The 18,361-nt window shown below is 46.4% G+C and overlaps 1 protein-coding gene across 2 annotated transcripts; it reads right to left on the reverse strand.

Annotated features, from left to right (window-relative positions):
* Positions 1–418: 418 nt before the first annotated feature.
* Positions 419–11,013, reverse strand: rusc1 (RUN and SH3 domain containing 1). 2 transcript variants are annotated; one of them, XM_053433503.1, is made up of 11 exons: positions 10,919–11,013; positions 7,347–7,469; positions 7,177–7,253; positions 6,301–6,318; positions 5,847–6,021; positions 5,350–5,455; positions 5,166–5,212; positions 4,193–4,683; positions 3,873–4,108; positions 3,564–3,728; positions 419–3,158 (listed from the first exon to the last, which is right to left on the reverse strand). In XM_053433503.1, exons 2-11 carry the CDS (start codon positions 7,414–7,416, stop codon positions 2,993–2,995), a joined length of 1,551 nt encoding a protein of 516 aa, XP_053289478.1. In that variant the 5' UTR covers positions 7,417–7,469; positions 10,919–11,013; the 3' UTR covers positions 419–2,992. The 2 variants fall into 2 exon arrangements, with proteins under 2 accessions (XP_053289478.1, XP_053289479.1); XM_053433504.1 differs by lacking the exon at positions 6,301–6,318.
* Positions 11,014–18,361: the final 7,348 nt, after the last annotated feature.

Raw genomic sequence — 18,361 nt, forward strand, 5'->3', positions numbered from 1 at the left:
TTGTATATCTCACCCCGTGTTGTCCTCCATAATGACCCACAATGGAGGACACTGTCAAAAGAACCCCGTTACAAGATGGGGGAGGGCTGCAGCTCGCCCTGGGAGATTTATTCAACTCGCTCTGCCCTTCACAACGGCCGAGGGCGTCCTGGGACGTTGTTTCCAGGCAAAGACGTGACGGGGAATCTCTTGAAGTTTAAGCGTAAACAGGACGTAGGGTTTATTTAGGTATTAACAGTGAGAGCTGCATTGTGACTCTTCATTTCCTTTGCAGTCCGACGAACGCAGGTAGCTTCCTGTCACATTTCAGTCAACAACATATATAGGATGTGTGATTTCCTCTACATTTCTTAACACATAAACTACCGATTAATGAAACTTTTATGGTGCACACACACGACTCAAACTGCTGAACATGTTCGGTTTATACTGATCATTTTATTTGGTGTATTTACAAACAAGCACATGCAGGAGGTGGACAGTGACTGACACTAGGGGGGCACTCAACTAAATGCAATAGTAGGATACTTTGGGGATGTCTACAGGCTACATGACACCAGTGAGAGAAAGAGAGGAGAGAGGGGGGAACAGTACACTTAAACAGACACACACACACGAGTGAAAGTGCAGGATGTGCAGACACTCATCCCTGCTTTCACTGCCTCACACGCTGCCAGACACACACACACACACACACACACACACACACACACACACACACACACACACACACACACACACACACACACACACACACACACACACACACACACACACACACACACACACACACACACACACACACACAGAACCTAGATAGAGAGACACTAGATGGGTCAGATGGAGAGCTATCCCTTTCAAACGAACCTCAAGATCAATAAGTAGCACATCCAATAAATTAACGATTTTCAAAATAAATGCCTTTAGAATATAATCTCACTTTTGGAACAAATATCCACCATACAAAAAATTGATTAACACAACGTCATGTGTCAATGTGTGAAATGATGTTTTATATATATATCTATCTGGACATTTTTTCTTGTAAACATCTATGAAATATCCATTTGATGGCATCTGATTGTGATGATTAGTTACAAGTTATGAGCACTGGTTTAATTTAATGCTACTGGACCCTTGCCATAGTGACAGTAATCTCATGCTACATGGCAGTGACACAATAAGATGAGAAAACTTTGAAGGACTGAATTTTTCCCTGATTCATTGCATTGAAACTTTGCTGCTGAATTAAACTGAGGTCCTTTATTTTTTGTATTTTTTTAGAGCACTCTTATTTGTACTTTGAATGATTACTTCAGAATTTAAATGCATGAGAGCATTAAATTATAATCTTGACTTTGTAAAAGAAATGTGTTTTTGTTGTACATTTAACCCTATGCATAGTCATAAATACAGAATCTAGAGAATAACGAATAAATATATGACACAAAGCAACATATTTCAACGTCAGAATCAACAAAGCACTTCCACCACTTCTACTACCACTATCATTAATATCAATGATCATGATCAGCAAATGATGGCAGGAATTACGTTAAATACAAAGAGCTGAGGTACGAGGTGAAGTCCAGCTACCAAACCCGCAGACTTTAAAGTAGCAGGTATGAGTTATGATTGAATGGATTCCCTCATAAGTTTGAAGATAAGATAGTGTTGAACGAGCGCTGAGCACAGTTTTGTGAGAGGCTTTCCCTTTGACCCACGTCGGCCCGGTGAGGTTTTGGACGAGTGGAGAGAAAAGCTACAGATTGCTGTTGTCAGATATTCGTCTATGGCTGAGTGGGACATGTGGGTATTTTCTGGCATTAATTCAAAGCATTAATGGCACAATGCAATGCATACAGGTATGAATAATACTATATGTCTAATTATTTGATAGATATGACGACAAGACGATGGAAGTACACAAGAGGGAAGATGTTGGATTTCATACCTAATACACACACACGCACACACACACACACCTTTCTTTTTGCATGTATGAAAACCACCTGATGTATGTGAGAAGATGTAGATGTAAAGACAAAGAAATAATCCTTCCATTATTACTCATCCACTTCCTCTCAAGCTGCTGCTCATCTCTCACCGCCTGCTTCTTCCTCTTCTTCTATCTTTCTATCTATCTTGGTAATAATCTCAATATATATACCTATATATATATTTATATTTATATATTTTATGTATATTTTACAGTCAAATATAGAAGCAGAAACATGTCAAACACACATGAACCAGGCGATAAAGGTGAGAGGTCAATAGGGGTGAAAGGTCAATAGAGCACAGATGTACACAGCTACAATTCACAACATTACTACGCAGTATGCAACGGGGGCTACGTTCCAGTACTCTGACATGCTTCCTCCACTCGACAACCCGTTGACCACCACTCTCTGCTGCTGACGGATAGAGATATTTACGTGGCTGCCATCGGGCTGTCGACCGCCGCCTCCTCACAAAGAGCAGCCGCTGATCTGAAAACGTGTGAATCTGCCATTGGTCGATTGCGCAGATTTCCCACCCCCTGTGATCATTTTCAAATCAGTGGCTAAAGGCAAGGAAGGCAGACACTGAGGACTAAAAGGGCATTTAAAGGGATACTTCACTCCGACGTCAACGCTCTTCATGTGTGAAATGGTCTAAATTTGACTTGAGTCATTATATCACACCATCTGCTGCAGTCCTGCTGCTAAGATCCATTAGTTGCTACCAAACTGGATGGATTGTGATGGCGGAAAAAAAAAACTCCCTTATGTTCATGAAGGGAGAGAGCTGCAGCCTGCTCGTGATGAACGCAAAGCAGAGCAGATGGTGTTATGCACTCAACTCAAAGTCTAAACCGAGCAAAAGTGTAAAATATCCCTTTCAGAGTAGAGGAGCCTCACCACAACCTCTCCATACTCGCCTAAAATATATACTTTTTTGTTTTGTTTTTTTTCATTATTGATTGAGTGCAGCAGTTACGGCGCCAAAGTCACATGATGAGGGACGTGTAGCCAATAGGTACGAGCCCCTCTTTGTCTCCCTGACGACAGCGAATCCAGTCCTGGTCGACGCCTCCCAGCACCACCAGTTCCTCGCCTTTGCAGAAGGTGAGCTCTGAACCGGCTCCGGCGTGGTCACACAGCGTTCGGATGGACCTGACGACAGATGGCACAACGGTCAAAATGAAGCAACAACAACCGCAAACACGTACGTCATGTCTAGCTCATGATGTAGCCCGGTCGCGGATGAGTCACAGCACAAGCTCACTCAAAGTCAAACAGGTGAGTCACCAATTTTCAAAGACGCAAGGGGCATAATGGATTGAAGGACAGACAGAGCCTGATCTGTCTGATCACTTCCCACCCAATGTCATTCTGTCTCAGACATGCACTGTTTACAAAGATGGACGACTTGTCTCCTCTTCCTCCCACCATCCAAAAAGGAAGGTAAAATATCTTGCATTCGAACCATTGACCAACAGAGTCTGTGCACTAGCGACTCGGGGATGTAGCAAAGCAAAATTCCATCCCTCATGTTAAAAATGTCCGTCCCTGAAGTACCTGAGTGGCCGGGGTTTGTCCTTCATCTCCAGTGGCTCAGCCTCTTTTTCTGACTCCGGCTCACTTTCTCCCTGAGGCTCCGTGGCCCCCTTCATATGAGCGGGATTGTTGCTCATGATCCGAGTCAGTGCCGAGACACTGGGAGCCAGCCACTGAGAGGGACGCCTGCAGAGAGACGGAGTATTAGAAAAAAGAGATGGCACACAGTCCTGCATCATAGACAGACACATCTCATGCAGTTTATTTGTGAGGTGCGATCAATTTAATTCATTCATTACATATTTAATGGCTACACATTCACTGGCTCACCTGGTTGGTGGTGTGTGACCCGTCGGGCTGTTGGGGCCTTTAGAGGCTCCAAACAGCCGACCCAGACTCCAGGGAACCTGAGAGCCACTGCTGACCGGAGTGTAGTCGCTGCCTGTCGGGGTCTGGAGGTCCGGTAAATCAGTCTTCACTTCTTCCCTCTTCTGACTCAGCTCAGTCAGATTCTGTTGCAGTCGGCCTCCCCAGCGAATCACAGCCCCCCATCCCTGCTGGATCACCTGTGGTTTAACAAACAGAACATCAGCCCTGCAGGAGTCTCACAATGGTGACTGATCAAAGACATTAAACTCAGAAGAGGTTACCTGTCCTGCTTGTTGAGTGAGGCTGTCCTCGTCCACATCAAGAGGTAACGCTCCAATTTCTTTCTCCTGCACCCACTGAAGCTGAGGACTTGTGTGGATGAGAGAGGCCGGAGCTTTCATTGGTGCAGCACTGACAGGAGATCCTTCGTTCTTTGGATTTGGAGCCTGCGGTGAAAGTTTATCTCTAGCTGCCTGATGTTCTGAGCTTCCAAAGTCCACTTCTGAGAGGCTTTCAATATATCTGCTGCCCGTGCTTTTGGACTGGGACCCCTTAGTTGACAGCTGGAACCTTGCCTCCTGACAGGGCGGACTAGGGATCTCTGGGCTATGACAGTCTGGCTCTAAGTGGTGGTGCTGGAAGAGCAGGTCGAGGTTGAAAGTGAGCAGGCTGAGGGGCTGCAGCACCAGGAGCAGCTCCTCGAACAGAGGCTGGCAGGTGGTGCGGGACAGACGCATGAAGGAGGTGGGACAGTAGAATGTCTCCAACACATCTGAGAAAAGAAAAAAATCACTTTATGGTATTTGCATCTGAAATCATCCTCGGTTTTAAAAAATAAATGTGTTGTGTCAATCGACTTTACACACCGACACTTTGGTCCGTCATTAACATTCTCATATCAACTGAATCACAGAGATTTGTTTTCTTCTTTTGGATATGTGGTCTCTGTGCTTATAACACATCAAACTGGACCACTGATATCCTGAAATAGACTTGGAAGCGATTGGGATAATTTCTCAGCTCCTTTATCAGAAGATTAAATTATCTTCGTTCCTGACGGTTTCTCAGATTTTGACAGACCCAATGTTTTCTTTTCATTTTTCAAGAAGTGAGAGGAGTCACTAAATCATCCTCACTGCTCGACTCCATTTTATCACCTACTGCGAAGTGTCGGAACAAATACAATAAAGAAAACATTGTCCAAAGACCATTAGCCGTGTGCATGCAGTAAACAGTGAAGTACGGGAAACTTACCACTGCACGACTGAAGGTGAGAGAGCCAGAAATCAAGAAACTTGATACTGGAGGAAGAAATACAAAGATGAACAAAATGAGAATTCATGTTCAGGGAAATAAACACAGAGTACAAAACATGAATTATGATATAATATAATGTAATATATTCAGGCAACCAGTGGAGCCAGAGAGGCATACTTACTTCAGTAGGCCGAGGAGGAATGCATTGAACCTGTGTTTGCTCTTTCTGAGCTGCGGCAACTCCCCGACTCGAACTTGTAAGTTGAACAATGCTTGTGTTTTATGACCTGAAAGAGTGGGTTGAGTGGATGAGAAGAAATCACACATAAAGAGAGGCAGGGAGAGGGAGAGGGAGAGGGAGAGAGAGAGAGAGAGAGAGAGAGAGAGAGAGAGAGAGAGAGAGAGAGAGAGAGAGAGAGATCAGCAGTGGCACTAAGAATGGTCAATGAAAAATTGCTGTGAAGCTTGGCACTTGCTGACCAATCGATATCTGCATCCTACTGTTCACTTTATTCAGCATTTTAGACATGATAATCAACAAGTATTGGCTGATGCCTGGGGAAATAAGAGGGTGATAAACTCCAGAGCTTAATATTATGTCCAAGGAAATAAACCCAACAGATAGAGCAGCCCGATATTCAAATCTTAAAGCCTCTTTGAAGAGCCTTGTTATATTACCTGGCTTGGTTGAGGCCTGGACGAGGCCCCATGCAGAGTTTGGCCTCCTGCCGGCAATCAGGTCACTCTGATGGGGTTTCAAGCCATCGGTCAGCAAGTTGTGCAGGGCGTGGCAGAGGCACTGCAGCACCAGACGGCCCAGAGATGGATTTATAGAGCTGTCTCCTGATAAGGCCTGAGAGGAGGAGGAGAGGAGAGAGGGATGAGGAGAATGGGATGAACACATAGTGGTGGTAAAAAGGGGATAGGATGACGAAGATGATGTGCAGTGATAGGGAGAGCCAAAGGGAGAGATCAGAAAGGATGACTCAATGCAGGGAGGGAAGGAGGTGGGTGGAGAGACATGGGGTGACAGGGTCCGGATGATGGGATGAGAGGTGATTTGGGGTGGGAGTTAGTTGACAAAGAAATTATTACAACAATGAGTCTGGGTTATCTAGAAATATTCTAGTACCTTGTTAACTGAGAGAGACTGAGGAGAGACGGAAGCAAATATGCAGAGTGAGAACGAGAAAGAGAGGGAGGGAAATCATTTTCAGACAAACAGATCTTATATCACAATATGACATTTTTGTTTTGTAGTCATCACAAGATTTGTAATTCGCAATGTGAGTGACATTCATTTGGAGAAAGAATGACAAAGAGTAGGGAGAATAAAGTCAAAAGAATAATGAGATAAAGGCGTAATTTCTTTATGAGCCTTAAATTGGAATTTTACTAGATTAAATGTGTATAATAATAAAGAAGAAATATTGTGCCAAAAAGTTGTAATATTACGTTAAAAAAGTGTCAGAGGAAGTGACAGGAAAGTCATAACTTAAAGTCATTATTTTATGCCACATGCCATTTAAGAAGTAGAATATCAGAAGTTTAAAAGATCAGTCGGTCACCTGGGCCAAAATAGGGAATATGGAGCAACTTGTTAAGTTATACTTCAATCAAGGTTTCTCAAATAGCAAAATACTTTTGGAACATTTTGGAACATCAGCACCACATTAACCTAAGCATCAGGACTTTGCAAGAAATTTTGAAGAAAGAGCCACACAGAAACGTCCTCTTTTGCAGAGGAGGAAAGGTTTGATAGTGGTCGACATTGAGTTTATCATTGTTTACTTCTATGTTGTTTTCAAAGGGGTTTAGTTTGTCATGAAGCAGTGAAATGAATTATGCCTTTATTCTCGAAGTCCCAGAATTGTTTTCCTTCAATTTGGCCCTAAAGCTAAATCCCAACAAAGAATGTCCTCACGTGAAACAAGATACAACAAGGTTCAGTCATTCTAACTGAAAAAAAAACAACAAAAAAACAGCAGTGAATTTGGCAGTGACTGACCTTCTGAACCACAGTCCGAGAGGAGCTGAACTGGGCCAAAATGGCTTCCACTGCCACACTGACCGCACTGACCAGAGCTGGAAGAAGAACAATGGTTTACAGTTAAACATAGAAAGTCATGGCTGGGTCAAAGAAAACAGAGGCACAGCTGAGCAGAGGACAAACCACACCTTTCTTCTCCTGCAGGCACAGAGAGGACAGGCCAAGACCTCTCATCGGAATCTGCACATCTTCGCCCATCCAGGACGTCTCTGCCCTCTGCACAGAGCCGGCGAACGAGACACTGCGAACAGCTGACAGGGAAAGAAAAATTACTCACGGCGCGATCATGAGAAAAAACTCCTAAATCAACGGAACCAAAATGAATCACCACAGACAAAAAATGAAATATCAGTGTTGTTAGTAAAAGCAATTAAGCAGTGGAGAAGCAATTGGATAAAGGCCGAAAGAAGCAGATGGTCGCACTGACGACAAATAGTGTGTGAGCGCATTCTGTAAATAATGCTTCACTGTGGCGAGCATTCAACATCTGGAGCCGTGAAAAACAACTTCTTGTCTGCATCCGGGATAAACACAATCCTGTGCTTTACCTCCACTCACACAAACACAAAAACACACACCTTATAAAAGCACACACACAGGAGAAACGGCTGAGGTAGAAGGGAAACAACTGCGTGACCTACTACAAGAATCATGTAAGATCAAATAAAGGACGGGTGTTGTCTACATGTTTATATAAATGGAGTTATATAAACCAGTTACGTAATGCACACATTCATATAATGAACAGGATGCTGTGCTTAGATGGGATACTGCCACACGCAAAAATAAAAAGGTTCAATGAAAATCATTTACATGACAGCATCACCCACCAGCTACTTGGTTTGTTTGCATGAAATGTGTGTGTCCATTTCAACACAACGTGCAAAAAAAACAATAACATGGAGACAGACAGGACAACACCAACACAGAGATAGAGAGATAGAGGAGGGGGAGAGCGAGAGAGAGAGAGAGAGAGAGAGAGAAAGAGAGAGAGAGAGAGAAAGAGAGAGAGAAACTGTTTTTCCTCTGGAGGATGTTTGCAGATTTGAAAGGACAGTGGACATAAGAGGTATCAGATGACCTGCAGGGAGCAGGCTTGTGATGCAGAAAACAGCTTGAGTTACCCAGTTCTTTCAAATCTGCAAAATCCCCCTGGGGGTTAAAAAAGTGGCAAAGGTGTGAGGGCCACCATATTCAGAGCCGAGAACACTGAGAGAAACAGACAGGCAGAAGAGAGAGAGAGAGAGAGAGACAGACAGACAGACAGACAGACAGACAGACAGACAGACAGACAGACAGACAGACAGACATGCAAGCAAGATGTCAGACAAAAGAGAGAGAGTGTGTAAAATGTAGGGGGAGAGCAGAGAGAGAGAGAGAGAGAGAAATCTTACTCGCCACACGTGACTGCGGAGGTGCCTGGAAGAGTTTTGGGGGTAGGGGAGGCGCCTTGGGGGTCATAGGAGGATAGAGGTTTGGATAGTAGAGGGGAGCAGCGAGGGCGGGCAAGGTGTGCGAGCGGGGGAAAAGCGGGGAGCTGAGGGAAGAGCCCGCGGTGCCTGGAGGGGGCGCTCCGGGGCGCTGCGGAGGGGACAGGGCTCCGATAGGGGAGAGGCGGGGTGGGGCACCCCTGTGCAGGGGGCAGTTCTTGGGGTGGTACAGGTAATAGGTGGGGAGAGGAGGAAGCTCTCTGGACGTCCTGGCCTTGTCGCTGCCGTGGTGTGCGTTTGAGCGCTTTGCTGAATACAGCGAAGAATCCGCAGCACTGAGGCCTGTTGAATACCTCATCATGACATCTATGTTCTTATAGGGAGTGGTGCAGCCGGAGAACTCAGTGGTGCCACTCACAGGTGACTTGGTGTGTATGTATTTCCTCTGTTCTGAGTCACTACTGTAGAGAGAGTCAAAATTACAAATAGAGTCAAACTCCCTGTCATTAGTTTTAGAGTCGCTGATGGACTGATGCACCGAGTGTGTGTTTTTGTTATAGATTTTCCCATAATCTCGAGGAGAGTCTCCAGCTACATCAGCCAGGGAGTCGTAGTTAAACACAGAGCTCGTATCAGAGCTGGAATCGTCTCTGTAGGAACAAGCTGATCTGGCAGCGGGGGTCCACTGTGTGCCGGAGCGTTCGTCTGAGGACTCCCTGCCTGCGTGGTGGTGGGGCCGGGGATCTGAAGTGGGCTGGGAGTTACAGAAGCCTGGGCGGTAGGAAGGGAGGGCGGTGTGCAGGAAGTAGGGTTGGGAGGCCTGGGCTAGTGAGAGTGGGGGGGAGGAAACTTCTCATGAGGAAGGGTAAATTGGAGGGTGCAGCAGTGCAGAGGGAGAGGGCGGGCGCACAAGCGGAGTGGGATGAGGGAGCGAAGTCGGAACCGTGGACAAACAATGGAAACAACAGAATGGGGATGGACAGGTGAGAAAAATAAGGAAGAGGAGAGTAAGACAAAAAGATGCGGAAAGAGAAGTGGGAAGGAGAGAGATGCAGAAAATGTTAGTGTCAGTCGAGAGAAAAATGCACACTCATGAATGTCTATAGAAAACCTCATCACGTCACATCACACGGCAGCTTAACAAGGCAAAGAGTGGACGGGCAAATCGAGTGGAGTTGATTTTTTGAACTTCACTGAGAACCCGCTGCCGTAAAAGAGCGGCAGCGCAATAAAGAGCAAACAGTCGATCAGCATCTCATTGGCTGAAGTTAAAACATCACCATCAATCACAGAGGTTTAGATTTTATTAGAGGTGAACGCTCCCAGTTTTATTTGAAGGCAGCTGCTCTCGCTTTCTCTTCCATACTTTCATTTTAGATGAAGACAGTGAGGGCCAGATGTTTAGTGCTTTACTGCAGTGCTCGCCCTCATCACCTCTGGATCACCTTCTCTCTCTCCCTCCCTTTCCCTCTCTCTTCCTGTCCTCTGCTTTTGCTTCCAACCTCTCCCTCTATCCCTTGCTCTCTCTCTCTCTCACCCTCTCCCTCCCTATCTTCCGCTTTCTACCTCTCCCTCATTTGCTCCCTTCCTCCATCTATACCTCTCTTCCTGTCCTCTGCTTTTGCTTTCTACCTCTCCCTCGCTCCCTCACTCTCTCTCTCCCTGTCTTCTGCTTTTGTTTTCTACCTCTCCCTCTCTCTCTCACTCCTTCTCCTCCGCTTTCTCCCACTCTCCTCTACTTTAGCTTGCTACCTCTACCTCTCCATCTCCATCTCATCCTGTCCTCTGCTTTTGCTTCCTAACTCTCCCTCGCTCCCTCACTTTCTCACTCTTACTGTCCTCTGCTTTTGTTTTCTACCTCTCCCTCTCGCACTACTTCTCCTTTGCTTTTGCTTTCTACCTCTATCTCCCTCCACCCCTCTCTATCACTCTCCTCTACTTTGCTTTCTACCTCTCCCCTCTCCTTCTTCTCCCCCTCTGCTCTCTCTCTCTCTCTCTCTCTCTCTCTCTCTCTCTCTCTCTCTCTCTCTCTCTCTCTCTCTCTCTCTCTCTCTCCGTCCTGCTTCTCCCCCCACCCCTCCCGTCTCCACCAGTACACAGTGTAATGCTGAGTCAGTGGACAGACAGACACACTTCTTCTGTCCACTGCTGCTCCATCACTGTGTCCCTGTCCCACCCTGTGCCTGACCCACAGTTTCCCTCACATCCCCGATGACCTGCGAGCGACTGCTGAGCTACGCGCAGGAGAACGAGTAGGAAAACAATCCTACCTGTTTCACACTGGTCTGTTCCTGAGCTGTCACCAACACATGATACTTCCTGTTTGTCCTACACTGCCTCTCAGCCATTGGACCGTGTACCTAGTTCCGCCCCCAGGTCTCTTAAAGGTGTACACACCTTTTTCTTGCCATTGGACACTGCACCTTGTTACGTTGGTGCAAAGTTTTTTTTTAACTTTATTCTGAGAATATGTTACATTGCCAGTCTGTTTTCAATAAAACATTTTAAAAGTATTAAAAAAGTATTAATATCCTCTAACAACAATAAGCCAATAAAATCAGAAAAATATATGTTGCCTATAAAGTGTTTCTTTCATGAACTTTTTACTAAGTTACTAATTTATTTATTTATTTGACTACCTAAACCATGAGGTTATTTTTTTATAGGTATTTGTCTGTTAGTGTATTGGTTAGCACCTTTTGTTCTATACCATTGTGAGATATGACGTTTTTTTTACATTCACATCAATTTCCTAGAGAATATTATTGGATCTAGGTGAACAAATATCTATGTGTGTGTGATACTTGGTGCAGCCTGATTGAATTTAGGGCCCTGGTGGAGGTAGTTGCTCTTCTGAGGGTGATTCTAGTTTATTTATCTTTCCTCACCTGCACTTGTCCCCCTGGCTGCTTGTTAGTTTGATTGTGTTTTATTGAAATGAAAAAAAAAACTCATAATAGCAATGATGTTGTTGACACTATCACAACACATAACTCACATATTAATTAGATTTTTACTACTCAGCGACACATAATGCCAAAGTAATGATAAAACAGAAAATATTTATCTCAGAGAATAACAAGCAGATTGGGGCTAAGAGAAGTTGAACAGTTTTATAATGAACCTCCAGCCCACTGCATCCTGACTCTGACAATGTAATACTTGGTTTCTGTGCAGCCCACTGCAGCACTGTATGAGACGAGTAACTTGATCTGAGCTATCTGTGCCACTCCAGGGAGCATGGGTGGGGGTGAGGAGACGCCATCCACAGTAAGAGAGCAGCATATAAACAACCCAAGCTGATGGGATTTTTAAAAAGAGAAAGGGAAGGCGTTTAACATTTTACAGATAGAAACATAAAACAAAAGAGCTGGAGGGAGAAAGGAGGAAGATAGAGAACTCAGTGGGCCCCCCAATCACCCCCCTCTCCTCCCTCTATAAAGTGGATGAATAATTGAGTAAGACAGTGATGACATCACTTTTCAGATAAACATTAGAGGAAATACGTTGGAAAGTTTCCAGCCTCCTTTTTATCCTCACATTACCTCCGACCCTCTCCCTCTCTTTGTCCCTCCAGCTCTCCCACTTGCTCATGCTCCCTCTCCAGCTTCTACTGTCTCTCGTTTTCCTCCTCCATCAGAACTCACCCACTGTTCATCCCCTCGTCATCACTTATCCATCACATCACCCATCATCCTATTCCGTGACTCACGCTCCTCCTCCATCTCTTTGTGTCTTCTTCCATTTACACCGTCTCAAAAAATTAGTTTATATTTTTATCCCTTTTGGAAGAGATTATTTCTTTCTATTCTTTCCAAGGATAATATTTGTGCAACAAATGAAAAAGATGACTTTTTGTCTGTTTTCCTCCATCTGTCTCTCTCCATCATCGCGTTATGTCATCCAATTTACACTGAGATAATCTGATGAGCCTATTTTATCCCATAAACACATTCAACCACTTAGACATCAAATTAATCTGGATTTCTTTTGAATGATCATTATTTTTATGATCATTAAGCTCATACTCACCTGTAGTTCTAGATTTCAAGGTTCTTCCTCCATCAGCTTGTCCTCTCACCTCCACCTCCTCCTCTTTTTCTTTCTCCTTCCCTTCCTGTTCCTCCCTCGGAACTTCCTCGCCCTCCCACTCTCTGCCCATGGTCCACAGGCTGTTTTCACTGACCGAGCAGCCGATCTTCTGTAACGGGCACAGCTCTGGTTGTCTGCCCCGCTCGTCCGCCCTCTGGAGCATCTCCTTCAGAGCAGCCATTGAGGTGAGAGCTGGTGGTGGCTGCATGAACAGGGCCTGAGCCTGAGAGGTGTACTCCCACGGGATGCCATCGTTGCCCACCTTCTCTCTCCTCCACCTCAGGTTGTAGAGTATGTCTGGATCCGGCGTGATGACTGTGGGGTCAGGCTCCGGCTCCATGATCACCCTCGTTGGAGGGGAGCCGTTCTTGTTGCGGAAACGCAATTCTTTGAATGTTGTGACAATCGGGGCCGACCCTGGAGGTGACCCTGAAGGAGCAAGTTTCTTTTGGATTTCCTTTTGAGATTTCCTCATTGCCAGGGGCGGAGGCTGCAGAAGGGCGTCACATTCAGGTGTGAATGCTATGAGCCAATCAAAACGCTCAGGCTGAGCAGAGTTGGCAGGGAGAGTGCTGACTTTGACAGACGGCACAGACAGGGGGAATGGGGGTAAGGGGCGAGGGGGAGGAGGAGGGGGAGGAGAATTTGGTAATTCAGCATAATGGAAAGTCTCAAAGCTCATGTTGTTTTCTTTAGTTTCATTTGTATTGCTGAGACCGGTGGTGTAGTAATGATCAGACGTCAGACCGCTGTTCCTCTTTTTTCTTTTTGCCATCTCTGTAAATGAAGTGGTTCTTTGTGCGTCCTCTATCTTCTCGCCTTCTCCAGCTACATCTACTCTTCGATGTCCATCCAACTTGCCTCCGCTGCTGCCTCCATTTCTATAAATGAAACCAGTGTAATGGTCATTCTCCTCCTCCCTGTCTTTTAGTCTGAACTCATATGGCTCCACAGACCTAGACGGAGGAAGAGTGTCTCCCTCATTCTCATCCTCCAACCCTCCGACACAGACACCAAGCTCTGGGCTGAGTTTGAGGAGTTCAGCTTGGGTCAATCCTGCAAGCATCAGCAGCTTACGAATCTCTACATCCAGTGCGTGGAAGGAGGGGGGAGGAGGCAGGACAGGTGGAGGAGGTATGGCAGGGGGAGATGAGGAGGAGACTGAGATAACAGGTGGAGGAGGAAGAGGCGGGGGCCGTGAAGTGGGAGGTGGAAGGGACAGGGGGGTCTTTTCATGTTCGACATTAAGAGCAGCGAGCCGCTGTGCCTCCTTCCTGGCAAGGTGGCGTCTCCGAGGGGGAGGGATGGGTGGAGTTGGGGTGGGGAGAGATCTAGGGGGTGACGGAGTGGTATAGAGGGTGAGATAAGGGACAGGTTTAGAGGGAGCAGATGCAGGGAGAGGAGGAACACATGGTGGCGATGGAGGTAGGGGTTTCTCGCACCTAAAGGTGGTGAATGTCGGGGACGATGAGTTAGGGGTGAAAGTGGACAATGTAGGAGAGGTGGAGACAGCCATGGAGGTGGTCTCCCTGCTGATATTGATGTAGGTGTGGAGGTAAGAGCTCACACTGGCATGACGGGCAGGAGGTTTGGGGGGCCTGGGCGGTGGCTCGACAGGGGAAGGGGTGAGAGAATCCGGGACGAGAGGTTCGTCGCAGTCTGATGGAGCAGTGAGGTCGACCCCAGCATCAGAGAACTGCTGAGACACCGACGACTTCATCATCTCCCCACGACTTTTATACAACTTCCAGGAAATGTCTATGTTGCCCATTTCATCCATGACATCCGAGAGATCCTGCTCTTCCAGGTCTCCTAGATCGAATCCCTTATCATGGAGTCTGGCGATGTAGGCCAGCTTTACCTCCCTGTTAACTTTCTCCAAGCGATCAAGGTGATCTAACCGATCCCTCAGAACATCCCACTGCTGTTCCCCTTCCAGATCCCAGCGGGCCACTTGGATCACCTGGCTGAAGCGCTCCATCTTCCCAAACTCCCCTACTGATTCTAGAAAGTCAAGCAAACCTAGTTTAGCGATCTCAGTATCACCTTTGACTCCTAAATAATCAGGGGATGGGGAGTCCAGGGCAGAGGGGTAGCCTTCATCTGGGGAGCACGGGGACATCGGGGAACGTGACCTTACAGTGAAAGGATTGCGGCCAAGAGGGAGCGATGGAGGTGGGCGTGCGGGAGGCTTAGATTCAAGGCCCAGTGGAAGAGAGTGGTCTTTGGGGGACAAAGCGACAGAAAGATCTTCTTGGTCGTGGGAAGAGCAGATGGACGCAGATTGATCAGCACAGTCAGACTCCAGATCAGAGCAGGAGCTGATGGAAGTGGAGGATGAGGAGGTAGAGGAGGAGAGTGAGAACTCCAGGAGGGAGGGCGGACAGTCACAGCACGAGGGGACCAGAGTGTCATCATCGTCATCGTCGTCGTCATCATTGTCAGCATCCTCTTCATCATCATCAATATCGATATCCCCACTACTCTCTTCCTCGTCATCTTCTTCCTCTACCTTTACATTTTTCTTGTTGTCCAGATCAGCACTTCCATCGCCATCCTTGTCTTCGTTTTCCAGACTCGCAGCAGGGCGGGAAGCTGACTCCAGCTGGGCCTGTGCCTGTGATGGAGGCTGAGGTTTCTCCTTGGCCCCTTTCCCATCCTGCCTCTGAAGCACAGGGGCAGGAGGAGGAGGAAGCTGTAGCTGCTGCCTCATAGAGATGGTGTTGTTGTTGTTGTGGTTGTGGTTGAACATGCTGTTGTTGTCCTGCGGGGAGCGACCATCGCAGCACAGACACGGGAGGCTCGGCTCGTTGCAATTTGGGTCAAGAGGGAGAACAGCTGGAATCGCAGGAGGAGGAGCAGCAGCTTTGGGTGCAATCTTGGCTGCTGCAGATGCTCGAGTGGTCTTGGGTTTGGGTTTGGGTTTAATCGATTTTGGGATGGTGGGAACCTGTTTTTGAGCCCCAAACCTGGAGGGGTTCACTGGAGCTCGAGGCTGCACTCCTACCCTGGTCCTGGTGGGTGCAGCGGGGGTCCTAGTAACCCGGCGTGGGGAGGACGCAGAGATAGTGTTCATGTTTTTATCCTCCCTCGGAAAACCAGGGACTTGAGACTTTGGTCCAGCTAAGTTATTTGTCCGTCTGCTGGCGTCAAAGCGCCGCAGCTTTGCGGGCTGAGCGGACTGCATTTTGGGAATGGGACTTTTTTGGGTACTCTTGGTGCTCTTTCTGTTGCTATAGAAACGGGTGTTGGAAAGGCTCGGGAGATCCAAACAATGTCGCTCCGTGACGGTCACATCTTGGCTTCACTCCCAAGATCCTGTAACATCAAAGGAGACACACAGTGAATAAGACCACAAGCGAAAGCTGCTCTTCAAACACCATTTTCTTTTGCACGTTTACATTTGGGCCAAATCTTTGAAGTTACATCGCTCATCTGGATCATTCGTTCAGACCCGATCGCTTTGGGCTTCTTGCTTAATAATTATCAAAGTCGAGGTTCTTTTGGGACACAGCAGGGACATGAACACTCACACTGTCTCAAACATATTTTCAAGTATCACTGCAAATAATGAGACGTGATATGATCAATCGTTTAATCAATTTACAGAAAAGGAAATATCAATTGTTTTGATGATAAAATCAAATGAACAGTACCAAATATTGGATTATACACTGAAATATGTCTTCATGAATCTCTTCATTTTAAAGAAACTGTGATTATTGTGTAATATGTGATATGTATTCTTTTAATTCTCTTGTTGTCTGCTTGTACTCTGACTAGGCAGCCAAAAATGTTTATAAACAAGCCAAATGAAAAATGAAATATTGGCTGGTTCCAGCTTCTCGAACAGGAATTGTTGTCAGTCTTTTGTGGTTGTAAATTGAATTTCTGTGGGATTTTGACTGTTGATCAGATAAAACAATCCATTCCATGATGTCACCTTGGATTCTGGGAAGATCGATGAAGAATGAAAACAAGCTGCAGCCCTTGAATAACGTTCTGTTGCAGGACACTAGCATTACAGTCATGCAGTAGGAAGCGGCTTACAAAACATTGCATGTGTTCTAGCATTCAGAATTTAAAATCTTTAAATGCTTGGTATTCAGGCGTTATCTCTTTATTCAAAAGCCAACGGCCTCCCACACACAGAGGCCTATCACATGAAATGTCCCCCCGTCGATAATATGACAATTGTCAGCCAATTTTTTAGCCGAACTTGTCACTCAACGTCTTCATCTGTCTGCCCGGCTCCACTGAGCTCTGATATTCATGAGTTTACAGCAGTCAAGCTGTCTCCATCTGTGCCGGTCCATCTTTACAAGCAGGACAACCATGGCTGGGAGACATCAGTCAGAAATACCACCGTGTTCCTACAATGTTTAACTGGGGCATGAAATAATCAGGCAGCAGCACTGAACAATACCGAGTCTGCCTTGTATTCACAGACCATCCACCGAAGGCTATACTGCTCACATATTCCTCCCTCCACAGTGCCCTTCACATCACTGAGGAACATGAATCACCCAAGTGCCCCTCTTACACCAGGCCTTTCCTCGGAATGACCATTATAGAAGAGAAAGCCTTGAAACGAAAAGGGAAAAAGCAGCAAGGCGTCATGTAATCGAACCCATCCTGACGTTACCTCTGCATTTATTGATCCCACAGAGCTGATGGAGACAGGGAGGATGGGGGAGGAGGGAGGAGGAGGGTGGAGGGGGTACCACCAACCGCATCGCCCTGATATACAGGCCCATCCACCCTTATTCAGCCAGATCTCAGATCTTACACATGAAACTCATATTCACGTTAAGATTGATGATACACTTGACGTTTCAGCAGAACGACTGTTATGAACCATAATTAGTGTTAGGAGCGGAATTGCGTGTATCTGGATCGACGCAGCCTGTGTGTGTATGTGTGTGTCTATGTGCTCGTGTGTGCTGGTGTGTGTGTGTGTGAGTGCGAGTGTGAACGGGAGGATTTTTGCTCAGTCGTGCAGCCTCATTTGAAAACGTGATTAAATAAATGGTACAGGGATGATGATAAAATGGCTGTGGACTCACCATCGGATGCGGGTAAAGACGGATGCTGGTCTCCATCTCGTCGCTCTCTCACATCCCGGACAGTGCGCGAGCCCCTCCGACGTTCGCAGCCTCAGCATCCGCGATCTCGCGAGCATCCCACTACCTCCCTCCACCACCCCACCCCCCTCCCGCCCCCTCCTCCTCCCTCACCCTCCAGACCAAACCACACCCCTCCCTCTCCTTATCGCCACATCCAATTTGTACCGAGTGATTTTCTGCTTATCCCCCCTCAAGGAATTAAGTTTTCAGCCCAAGTGTTAAGAGCAGTGAGAGACTAATTTCCTGTCATTTCCCTTCAGTCAACATATCTGCTGTTCAATCACGTGTTCATGCGTCTGCAAGGAAATTAACTAATATACAAACCTCACCTAAAGTCATCCCTGATTAATATGTCTCCGAATGCAATTGATTTATTGTAAAGTCTATTACACTGTGAAAAAAAAAAAAAAAAGCCAATTGCAACAAACCTCAGACCGTGATAGTGACTTCATATTATATTGCTTGTAATGTGTAACTAGAAGACAGTTCATTTAC

Source organism: Pleuronectes platessa, chromosome 10 (genome assembly GCF_947347685.1).
Source record: "Pleuronectes platessa chromosome 10, fPlePla1.1, whole genome shotgun sequence".
Lineage (NCBI taxonomy): Eukaryota > Metazoa > Chordata > Actinopteri > Pleuronectiformes > Pleuronectidae > Pleuronectes > Pleuronectes platessa.

What these genes read in the sequence shown, in the direction of transcription:
- rusc1 (XM_053433503.1), bottom strand. Translation starts at nt 7,416, where the DNA reads ATGGGCGAAGATGTGCAGATTCCGATGAGAGGTCTTGGCCTGTCCTCT. An exon ending in GTGCCTGCAGGAGAAGAAAG is followed by an intron (nt 7,254 to 7,346) that starts GTGTGGTTTGTC and finishes TTCTTCTTCCAG; the next exon opens with CTCTGGTCAGTGCGGTCAGT. An exon ending in TTCCTCCTCGGCCTACTGAA is followed by an intron (nt 5,213 to 5,349) that starts GTAAGTATGCCT and finishes TTCTTCCTCCAG; the next exon opens with TATCAAGTTTCTTGATTTCT.